Raw genomic sequence first — 12,030 nt, forward strand, 5'->3', positions numbered from 1 at the left:
ATTATAAAATTTCTGACTAAGTGCGGAATCCGTTGTAACGCTGCCTAAAGGAATAACTGTTTCGTTCAGTGTTTTAATAACTGCAGGGTTAACTGTTTTACTACTCGTTTCGATATCTGCTATACTAACTGTTCCATAACCTGTTTCACTAACTGTTTTACTAACTGTTTTACTAACTGTATTACTAACTGTATCACTAACTGTCTCACTAACTGTATTACTAACTGTATCATTGTCTAAGGTACTAACTGTTTCCTCATTTAATGAGTTAACCGTAATCCTTCCCAAAGTATCTGGATCCAGTTTAAGCTGGCAAGCTTCCATAAAATTTCGTCCAAGGATTACATTATGACTCATAGACCCGTCTGGAACTACGTATAAATCAAAATAACATTTTATTCTTTCTTTTGTAATGTAACATAAGGTTTTTCCGAGTATTATTAGTTGGCTTTTATTTAGCCCGAAATAGTTTTCAGCAGCAGACTCTAAATTGACTTCACTGGATATACTGCTTAGTTTTGCAAATGATATTGGGCTCCCGGTGTCTATGAGGCATTCTGTAATTAGTGGGGTTTTATAGCTACTGTGCAAAAAAAATCTTAACCTGCCTTACATAATTGTTGATATTGGCGCTCTTGCGCTCCGGGCATTGTCCGACGAAGTGTCCGAACGCTCCACAAGCGTAGCAGGATCCGGGCTCTCTCTTCGGCTTCAGGCACTCCTTGGCGAAGTGTCCTTTTGAGTTGCAGTTGGCGCAACGCAAATCCTTCTTAGCTGGACCTCCTTCATAGAAGCGTTTTGGCGAACTATTATCCGGCTTGTGCTTTGGCAGACGTACTTCCGAGAAGGCTCTCAAAACCTGCATCGGTTCGGAAAAGCACTGTATGCGGGCCTGATTGCGTAGCGCTGGTGCCGGAATTCCTTCGATAATGTTTTCCAGGAGTTCCTCCAGATCGATGTTGATATCGTTGGCCAGCATCATCTTGTCCTCGAAATAACTCCGCTTTAGTGCCGGAAGTTTGGCGTCCAAGGGTTCCCAACCATTTTTTTAGTTGTTGCACCGAGAATTGATTTAATATGGTGTCAGGCATAGTGAGTAATGACCACTTCTGATGTTGTAAACGCTCGAACTACCTCCGGTGCGACGATTTGCTTAGTTCAGTTCTTCTTTTTTAGCGACTTTATTCTTCAAGAACCAGCGACCGAATGCCGCGCTTTGCTTCTTCGTTTTTCTTATGCTCTCTCATGCCTCTCACGGTGTATGTACATTGTTATCTCTTAAAGCTAACTTATAAGTAAGAGCGGGACAACAGTATTGTCCTTACTTATAACGGGGATATGATCGCATACTTCTCTCTGCCACCATGGGCTTCATACGTTAACCTAAACTACTACATGATACATACATGGTACTGTGGGCCTAAAGGGTATCTATCCTACTACAAACTTAACACCGAATTCTACAAGTTTAATTGAATTTAATCATTTTGAAACGAAACAGAGCTTAGTCGAGTTGATCGGTTCGTCACTTGATTCTTGTTAACCTTCCAGGAGTAACGGCCACTAGGTAGATTTTTGCGTAGTCCGCGCCGAAGTCGCGGCCGCGTGGGGTGCGCGCGTGACGCGCTAGATACAACCGAAGACTTCGCTCGTGCGGTAGTGGACATAAAGGTATGACGACCAGGTATTAAAATGTAGTCTGAACACAATCTTTTTAAAAGTACAAACTCAACCCTAATCGTGTCAAGTCATAGGGAGGATATCGCTAGAGCAGTAAGTCATACCGCAAATTGAGAACAAGAGTGATATTTATATATTTATGTTTATTTATCGGGAAAGCTGATCCAGACCATTTCTCAGCGATTATGGACTTTCCAATCTCTACTACTGCCTAGCAACTCAGGAGATTTTTAGGTCTTGCCGGATGGTATAGGCGATTTGTTGACAATTATGCCTCCATCGCCCGAGCGTTGACAGATTTGTTAAAGAAAACTCGTTCGTTTGAATGAAACGCAGAATCAGATAGAGCATTCACCCAGTTAAAGAATAGGCTAACTACTTTTGGAGTAAACAGATGAAGAAGGAACCGAGCTTCCTATAGCATATATGTCCGTTTTTCCATATATGTTAGTTTTCAGTAGTAACCGAGCACGCTTCTTTGCAGTGGCTGATAAAACAGAAAGATTCGTTAGGAAGATTGGCTTTTAAAATTAAACACTGGAAAGGGACACAAAACGTAGTGGCGGAAACACTTTCAAGGCAAAACGAAATTTTTGTCAATGAAATCCAAGATGGTGGTCCTATAATTGATTTGTTGTCAAATATCTGGACTTGATGAAGAGAATACAGAAAAACCAGTCAAAATTACCACACCTTCAAGTATCCAATGGATACGTTTACAAGCGTGTTGACGACAGAAAAGCAGAAGAGAAATGTATAGATAGTAAATCATGGAAACTATGAAACTTGCGCGCCTTCGGTAGAGATAGAGCCCATTATCCAGCTGACTCAGCTCATCTAGGGAATTTCAAAAATTGTACGACTTAATAATTTTTAAAGCTTTATATATTGCAGCCATTAAAGAAATTTACGTCTGACAAAATCCTAGATTTCCTAGTAAGTCAGGTATTTTATATTTTTGGCGATTTGAGGACTAGCTTTCAACGTAGCACCGGCTTCTCTTCTTTTTATCTTTACTCCGGTTACGAAATTACGAATTAGTGCGAATGCTCGACACCCTAACGGAAGATGTAGTTTTAAAAAATTATGATAGCTCGACAAGTTCCTAAAGCTAGGATAGCCACGACGCACCAGTCCAACGCTTAGCGGTTTAAACTGTATGTAGGTGACACGTTATTATCCCGAAACATTGCTCAGAGAAATGCAGTCAAGAAATTCAGTAGTAAACTTGCCCCCGTATTTGTTAAGTCGACGTTTATTAAGAAAGTAAGCCCAGCAAAAGAGAAAAATAAAACAATGGCGTTTCACCTTAACGATATACAGGATAGGAAAGGATCAGCGAATTTCAGATAACCGCTTCTTGAGATACGACTCTCGAGCAATTGTGGTTGAAGATTCAATTAATATTTGAGAGTGTAAAGGGTAACATCTAGTTCAAATCACATCCATGTTCGCAAATAGAGCAAATAGAGAGTCCCGAGTTCCAGAAAATTCAACATCAGTTTTCTTTGTCGCTCATCTACACCACGCTCATCTATCACACAAGATGTTCGGTAGCACATCGGCGCTCGTTCACTAGATTTTTGCTCGCCTCAATCACACACGTCTGAAGTTTTTGAAAAGAAAAAGTATTACAGGTAGTACATGTGTAACTGGGCTAGTGCATAAGCCAATATACAAGCTGAAATACCCTTTTGGAGAATATCTGCGTTCAGTGGATATTATTATTAGAACGAGCGACAGTGCTGCCAGATGTGAAACAGATAAACACGACGGGCCATCTCATAGAAATTTTGAACTGACAAGACTGCAAACGGCAGCCACAAATAGTTGTAGATCAGTAAAAGCTTTCCATTGTTAATTTAGGTTATTTTTAGTGTTAATTATTGTCGATACACATATATACTCGTATATATATTTGGATCACTATTGTTCGAAAATACATATCGATAGGTGTTTACCATAACTCGTGACATAGAGCCGTAGCTGAAACGTTATAGCACCATATTATACCTTTATATCAGTTACTTGTAGAGTTGAAGGGTATGCTAGACTCGTTGAAAAATAAGTATAACGGAATGAAATAATGGTCTAGCATTTCATTATTAATGGATCCTTACCGAAACAACAATATGTGTAAGGTTCGAAAGAACTATATTATTGTCAAACAAGGAGTAGCTATTAGAAAACGTATACCTGCTATCAAGAAAGAGTGGGTAGAATAGGGAGGAGTATAAAATCCAAGTTTTCCTAACGCCTGACTGAGCGAAATGGGCGAAATTGAACTCTACTCGTTAAGGAGAATCCCATTAACATATTTTCATTTTGTATCAAGTAGAAAATTAAAGACTTTCAGTGACGGAGAGACACTCAGACCGAATCCCTCTATAGACAGCAAAGTCAACGGCTTTTGGTGTTCTTTGGCTCTATAGATAATGTGTTTAACCTTACTGATAACATAAACAATTCAAATTGCACAACCATCGCGTTTCCGATCGCAGATAGAGTGGCTGGATATTATTCTCTTGTACCTTAAAGAACGACCTAGAGCAAAACTGTTTTTCGCTATCCAATATGATGTCAAAGTTATGTCAGCTAAAGGGCTTTGTTGGCATGACCGTCCGCATTTCACACACCAATTTTAAGGCCAATTTAACTCATGGTTGGGCTACGTTAGTTTGGAGAAGTCAAACGAGTGCTTAAGCAGTGCCCGAAGAATTTTGGGACAACAGTTTCAAGAAATGGCCCATCATTGACATTATGATTAGGAATAGCTTGTCAATCTGAGCAACAGGGAACTTTTTATACCCGTTACTCGTAGAGTAAAAGGGTATACTAGATTCGTTGAAAAGTATGTAACAGGCAGAAAGAAGCGTTTCCGACCATATAAAGTATATATATTCTTGATCAGGATCAATAGTCGAGTCGATCTGGCCATGTCCGTCTGTCCGCCCGTCTATCTGTCCGTCTCAGGAACTACAAAAGCTAGAAAGTTGAGATTAAGCATACAGACTCCAGAACCATAGACGCAGCGCAAGTTTGTCGAATCATGTTGCCACGCCCACTCAAACGCCCACAAACCGCCAAAAGCTGCCACGCCCACACTTTTGAAAAATGTTTTGATATTTTTTCATTTTTGTATTAGTCTTATAAATTTCTATCGATTTACTAAAAAACTTTTTGCCACGCCCACTCTAACGCCCACAAACCGCCCAAAGCTGCTACGCCCACATTTTTGAAAAATGTTTTGATATTTTTTCATTTTTGTATTAGTCTAGTAAATTTCTATCGATTTGCAAAAAAACTTTTTGCCACGCCCACTCTAACGCCCACAAACCGCCAAAAACTGTCAGTGTAGAAGACTCCCTTCGGACTTCCACTAGCTGAGTAACGGGTATCAGATAGTCGGGGAACTCGACTATAGCGTTCTCTCTTGTTTTATTTTATTAATGGCAATATAAAAAAACGATATGGACATATCAACTTGTTCTGCCGTCCTCCTATTTATAATACATTACTCTGTTTGTCCATTTAAGCGCTGTGATCTTGGGAACTATAAAGCTTGCAGACGACTGCACCCTGCAAATTGGACTCAAACGTAAGCTTATTATTTGTTTGGCCACGTCCACAAATCAAGTGAACATAAAAGAATCTATGGCCCTGTCATGGACTACATGGCCCTTTGAGGCAATGCTCAAGAACCAAAAAATTGAAATATAAACAAATTTACACCTAACCACAGACTTTACTCCTAACATTTTTTCTAATAACGTATCCGTTAGTCTAATTATATGTATACCACATTTTTTTAAACTCAGAAATTCATTTTAGATATTGCATCTGTACTTTAACAATTTTATTCAAGAATTATAAAAAGGTTTGTATTGTATACCCAGGAATACCAATAAAATAATTATTTCCAATAATATTACTTTAATAATTAATATTTATTTAATGCATTGGCCTATTTATTTACACTTAACCATTAGTTTTTGAGCATTTTCTTATATATTATTTTTACTATTGACGCTTCCATAAGTTTAAACTACAAATACTCATAATTCATTTTATGAATCTATTTTCCGTTATAACATTTTTTAATTGTATTTAATATTTCTCACTTACATAACCGAATGGAGTACACTTAGGTAAATAAACCGAGGGATTATCTTCCATGTTTACCATGCCCGACCTTGTAAGGGCAGGTATCCGCCACATTGCTGTTGATGTCCATTAGAAATAAAATTGTTTTGGTTTCTGTATGCCATTGCCAAGCTATTCGACATCAAAGTATTATTGCATGGTTGCTGTAGCATAGCAACGTTAGAACCTCCAACAGTCCCATAACTAGCAAGTAAAGATGATGATGTGTCCGGTGAGTGGGAGTTAGGAGTGTCTCCTGTTATAAGATTGAGACCACTTGAAACATTTGCAGTTACCGAAACTATTCCACTATTGGTATTTCCACTATTTGCTGAACCGGTATTATTGCCTGCTGATGTCGAATTGGTTCCATGCTGTTGCGATTGATTTGAACTGTTATTTCCAGAGCACGGTTTACCGTCTTTCACAAGTACAGGAACAGCAACTCGCCTTGGTGAGCTTGCAGACTAAAATAAACAAAAATATTGATTTAACATTACACTTCATAATATTTAGGATACGAGGAAGAAAGTTTTAAAATATAAAGACAATCATTTGTTGTTAAGGTATAAAACGTAGCTCTCATAATAAGCGTAGTTTGCATTCAATATAGTTGATACAGTTGGTTTCTTCATAACTTGCTGTAATTTACAAGAGATGAGTTGTTGTATTGAGGGATACTCAAATTAATTTTTTTTTTTTGTGTAACATATAAATTAAATAAAACGTCAATTAGTGACTATAATACGATTGGTAAAAGAAAATGTGAAATGAGAGCTTGAATACATAACAGAACAAAAAAAAAACAAAAAAGAACGCTAAAGTCGAGTTCCCCGACTACCTTATACCCGTTACTAAGCTAGTGGAAGTGCAAAGTCGCTCCTTTGCACTGACAGTTTTTGGCGGTTTGTGGGCGTTAGAGCGGGCGTGGCAAATCTTTTTGGAAAATCGATAGAAATTTACAGGACTAACAAAAAATGGAAATATATCAAAACATTTTTCAAAAGTGTGGGCGTTGCAAAAAGTTTTTGGCAAATCGAAAGAAATTTACAAGACTAACAAAAGAGTTTGGGGGTGATAGTTTTGGGCGGATTGTAGGCGTTGGAGTGGGCGTGGCAACATGAATAAAAAAAAATTGCGATGCGTCTATGTCTCCGGAGACTACAAGCTGAATCTCAACTGAAATCTCGACGTTCAAACGGACGGACAGACGGACATGGCCAAATTGACTCGGCTATTGATCCTGATCAAGAATATATATACTTTATATGGCCGGAAACGCTTCCTCCTGCCTGTTACATACTTTTCAACGAATCTAGTACTTTTACTCTACGAGTAACGGGTATAATTACTGCTTTAGGACTCTGTCCAAAGATAGCCAGGTTATATTCGCTTAGCCCTTCTTCTGGTCATCGTACTAGCCTACCAGGCTGCCGGGTGGTTAATGTGAACTGTGAGGCGTTCGTTAAATCGGCTCAAGTGACGGTTGACCTGTTCTCTGTCAGAAGGAGAATGAATACCATATGGTACGGCATCTTTCCCATGTCCCTATTAACATTTCCAATCATGCGCGACGCCCAGTTTTGGAATCTTTGAACTTTCATGACATTCATGCACTTTCATACTAGGATGCAGAAGATCATTGAGGGGACCACAATCGATTATAGAAATATTCCATCTGTTTGGCCACTTGACGCTTCGATTCGACAGGAAGTGTTTTGAGGAAGGCAGTGTTATCAGCATATGTTGCCAAAAGCGTGATCGGCTCATTGTTGGTACACATGAAGGATCTGAAGTATACAGAAGTAGAGCACGAACACTTCCGATGTTTGATCTTTCTCCTCTCACCTCGACCATAATGCTTCGATGAGGGATGTGTGATTTCAGGAGGAGTAGTGATTTCAACTTATAAAGTAAGCAGTAGTAGAAGTAGTAAAGACTTTCAGTGATGGAGAAACACTCAGACCAAATCCGTCTATAGACAGCAAAGTCAACGGCTGTTGGTGTTCTTTGGCTGTATAGATAATGCGTGAGCCATTCTGTAACAAGGAACTGGTCATTTTAACTGCGAATGAAGTCTGCGAGTGCTCTTCCCGGGTGGTTGCGTTTCAAGGCCCGCCCAGACGATGGTGAGCATTTCAGTCGCCAGCGAATTTGAACTCTGTTCTTAACAGCTTTTTCAACGGTTTTCACTTTGACTATGTCATATTAAACATTTTGACTTTGCTGACTATAAAACTGTTAACATTAACAAGATTTAATTCAAATTGCACAACCACTGCGTTTCCGATAGGGGAAAGAGTTGATGGATATCATACCCATGTACCTTGTTTTACGACCCAGAAAACTTTTTTCGCAATTTTTGTTGGATATGTCAATATTTTGTCTTAGCGCAAAGAGCTCAAGCTTTGTTGCCAGATCCGTCGGCTTTCCACACTCCAATTATAAGGCGGATTTGACTAATGGTTGGGCTACGTTAGTTGGGAGGAGTCCAACGAGTGCTTGAGCAGGGGCTGAATAATTTTAGGGAAACAATTTTGATATATCATTAACATAACTTGTCAATCTAAGCAACGTGGATCGACAGTCTTTCGTAGGATTAAAAAAATATATTTGCTCTTGAGGGTGTCATTGCTGGTCATTAAACTATTGCTGCGAATAAAGTCTATGTCGGGATATCTGTTGCTGGTGGTCTGGCGGCTATTGTTGTTGAAATCTTTGCTGTTGTCGTTACTTTTAGTGTTGCTTTTGCTACTTTTTGTTGACGAAGCTGACTTTTTTTTTGAATGCACGAGACCCACGACCGAGGGGCGCTGCCGTGTATACGGCTCGATTTGCGAGAAAATATATAAAGATCAGTAAAATCTAATTTTGTGTTAAAGAAGATAGTATAGATCGCACTAAAAGCGGAAGATAGTCAGGGATAGAGATAATAGAATAAAGTCTATTATAGTCAGAACATAATACTCTCTAAGGGTCATGCAACTCATAGCTACATATATCTACAATGATTTAATATTAGAGGTACGTAATATCTAGTGTATCTGCATGGAACAAAGAAGTTTAGCCGGATGACCAAGTCGGGACTATCAACTTTACCACGAATAAAATCATAAATAAGACTGTTCCAATTCATTGGCATTAGTCTACCGGATTAAAGAGGTAAGATAAGGTGCCATAAGGCAAACCGTAAGAACTTTTTGTGGACCTATTCAATGCGGTCCAAGTGTAGAGTTCATTGTGGACTCCAAACGGGTGATCTTTATTCAAGAATCAATAGAAGAAATCTCGCCTAAAAATTGAAGTTAAGGATCCAAAAGAAAACCAAGACCAATAACCAGTGTTATTCTGTCCAAAGAGCACCCACTTAGGGTGTAAGTTATGTGTCATGGGATGAATCGACAGCAGGTCAAAACTTTACACTTGGAGCCACTTGAGTTTAGTACGTTATCGCGGCACTACATTTAAAAGCTGTCTAGCTAAGTTACATATAAGTTGTAAGTTATATGTTACATAAGGGGCACGCGCCTGTCAGAATTTTCTTTTGTGTTTCCCGTCACCCCTTTCCTTTTGCATTCGCATTCAATTGTAGAACGTGACAAGTGGTGTTTGGAAAATTTGCAACGTGAAATATAAAAAGAAAGTCCTATTAAAATGGCGCCGAATAAAAATATTGATTTAAAAATATTGCGCTTAAGGAAGTAGAGCAATTTAGTCAAAATATGGTTTGAACGCGACATTTTTAAAACATTTTTTTAAGTGAAGCAATTTTACTTTTTAGTTGTTTTTTGCTGTTGACTTCTTTGGTGGTACTTATTATTTTTCATGATTATTTTATGATAAAGCTCATAATAAATTAAAAAATATAAAAATAAAAGAATAAAAAAAATAAATAAATTACATTCAACATTAAAATTAGCATTGAAAGAAAATGGTGGCCCCTTGATATATTAAAAAATTAGCAGCTAAGGAAAGGGAAAAAATTATGAAGCGATGAGCTCTAGAAAGGCCCAATCAAATTGAAGTCGAGGGTATAGGTGAAGTAGGAGGGCCTAGCACAACATTGAATTGGAGCCACTAATCACATATTCGTGATAGCTGTAACTTAAATACACAGTTAAAAATTGGTATTTAAATCATAGGCCAACACGAGGATATGCCATGGATCTTCTTATTATTTTAAATGCTCATAAGTTGAAAATAAAGCCATTTTATAAAAACCCGATATAAGTAAAGTAGCGGGCGGCTCCTATTTACATGTCGCTTTAGTAAAACAATTAAATATATATCAGTGTTTCCTCAATTGCCGGACGAACTGAGCATCGATATAAACATTGACGGACTTCCAATTTGTAAGAGTTCTAGAACGCAGTTATGGCCTATTCTTCTAAGAATAAATAATATCCATGGCCGCACCGTATTGCCAATTGGAGTTTTTATGGGACATAATAAGCACTTTATTTCGACGAGTTTTTTCTAAATTTATGTCCGAAACTTTCGAAATTATAAAAAATGGTTTAACAATTTCTAATAAAAAAAATTTGTATGGAAATCATAACCATCGTTTGTGATGGTCCTGCTCGAGCATTTATAACTGGCACGACTGGGCATACGTCTAGCATGACTGCAGCAAATGTAGGACGAAAAGTAGATTCTGTATTGACATTAGCACTGAGCATGGTGAATTGATGTCAGATGAAAACTTAGTAACAGGACATATCGTAACCATTATAAAGTAGAATATTTAACTGTTCAGTCCGCTTTAGAAAAAATTGGCTTTCTCAAGTCCCTTTAGATTGCATGCACCTTACTGATTTGGGTGTCATGCGAAAATTTTTAAAAAGAATAGTAGAAAATAAACTAGAGGAAGAATGTAGGGTTTCCAAAACCTGACGATAAAGAAAATCGGAGATCCGGTTTCAGGCTCTTCTAACGATTTCGATAACTATTCATAAACACATCCCGATTGAAATAGATTCTTTTTAAGAGGACGCAGAAGGCACTTTTATTATAGGTAGGAGATTTTTAGATATTCGTAGCTTTTACAATGCACCTGTATCCTCTTTAGCTCTAGGTATTTGCTTAGCAAGTGGGAATATGGCAATCGATTTAGAAAGATTTAAGGTTACTACTGTGGTTAGAAGAGCGGTAGCGATGCCATATAAGAGCAAAATAGTGCTAGTTCCATATATACATACATTTTTCGTAGAGTCTACATTCTCCCTTTGCTAATTTTATTTAATTTTTTTTTGAGGTGTTTAGTCCGTAGGCGTTTAGGTATCTTTAGAAGACTCACCTGCTTCGGATCGATGACCGAATAAATAAAAAACGAAAAACAGATAAAATTCAATATCATTTTTTATTTCTGCCTTGAGGGTAAGTTTACCGAGTAAAATCATATTGTTACTCGTAGAGTAAAAGGGTATACTAGATTCGTTGAAAATTATGTAACAGGCAGAAGGAAGCGTTTCCGATCATATAAAGTATATATATTCTTGATCAGGATCAATAGCCGGGTCGATTTGGCCATGTCCGTCTGTCCGTCCGTCTGTCCGTCCGTCTGTCCGTCCGTCTGTCCGTCCGTCTGTCCGTCCGTCTGTCTGTCCGTATGAACGTCGAGATCTCAGGAACTACAAAAGCTAGAAAGTTGAGATTAAGCATACAGACTCCAGGGACATAGACGCAGCGCAAGTTTGTCGAATCATGCTGTCACGCCCACTCCAACGCCCACAAACCGCCCAAAGCTGCCACGCCCACACTTTTGAAAATTTTTGGATATTTTTTCATTTTTGTATTAGTCTTGTAAATTTCTATCGATTTGCCAAAAAACTTTTTGCCACGCCCACTATAACGCCCACAAACCGCCAACAACTGTCAGTATTGAAGACCTCCTTCGCACTTTCACTAGCTGAGTAACGGGTATCAGATATTCGGGGAACTCGACTATAGCGTTCTCTCTTGTTTTTATATACACTGACGAGCAAAACTGTAACACGAGTTGCATATTCTAGCTTCAACAATCAGTATCTTCTCTCCTTTTTTATGTATGATGTTGTTGCTACTATATTTGACTATCGCTTGTGAAAATATGAAGCGATTTGATCGTTTGGAATAAATATGCCGAAACAAAATGTAAAAAAAGTCAATTGTTACAGATTTGCACTGGGGTTAAATATTTAACGAAAATTTTATTTGCGATTATTTTAA

General features: G+C 38.2%; 2 protein-coding genes across 3 annotated transcripts in view; both read right to left on the reverse strand.

Annotated features, from left to right (window-relative positions):
• Nucleotides 1-372: 372 nt before the first annotated feature.
• Nucleotides 373-4,528, reverse strand: LOC120322270. The gene is made up of 2 exons (XM_039377321.2): nucleotides 614-4,528; nucleotides 373-557 (listed from the first exon to the last, which is right to left on the reverse strand). The coding sequence occupies exons 1-2, from the start codon at nucleotides 980-982 to the stop codon at nucleotides 546-548; spliced, it is 381 nt and encodes a 126-aa protein (XP_039233255.1). The 5' UTR covers nucleotides 983-4,528; the 3' UTR covers nucleotides 373-545.
• Nucleotides 4,529-5,608: 1,080 nt separating this feature from the next.
• Nucleotides 5,609-12,030, reverse strand: part of LOC6540043 (homeobox protein Nkx-2.1) — a 36,916-nt gene continuing 30,494 nt past the window's right edge. For both annotated transcript variants that reach the window (XM_002086874.4, XM_015189326.3), the window contains one exon: nucleotides 5,609-6,290. In XM_002086874.4, coding sequence (XP_002086910.2) covers nucleotides 5,859-6,290 — 432 coding nt within the window. In that variant the 3' untranslated portion in view covers nucleotides 5,609-5,858. The remainder of the gene's footprint in view (nucleotides 6,291-12,030) is intronic.

Source organism: Drosophila yakuba, unplaced genomic scaffold, assembly GCF_016746365.2.
Source record: "Drosophila yakuba strain Tai18E2 unplaced genomic scaffold, Prin_Dyak_Tai18E2_2.1 Segkk4_quiver_pilon_scaf, whole genome shotgun sequence".
NCBI classification, from domain to species: Eukaryota; Metazoa; Arthropoda; class Insecta; order Diptera; family Drosophilidae; genus Drosophila; species Drosophila yakuba.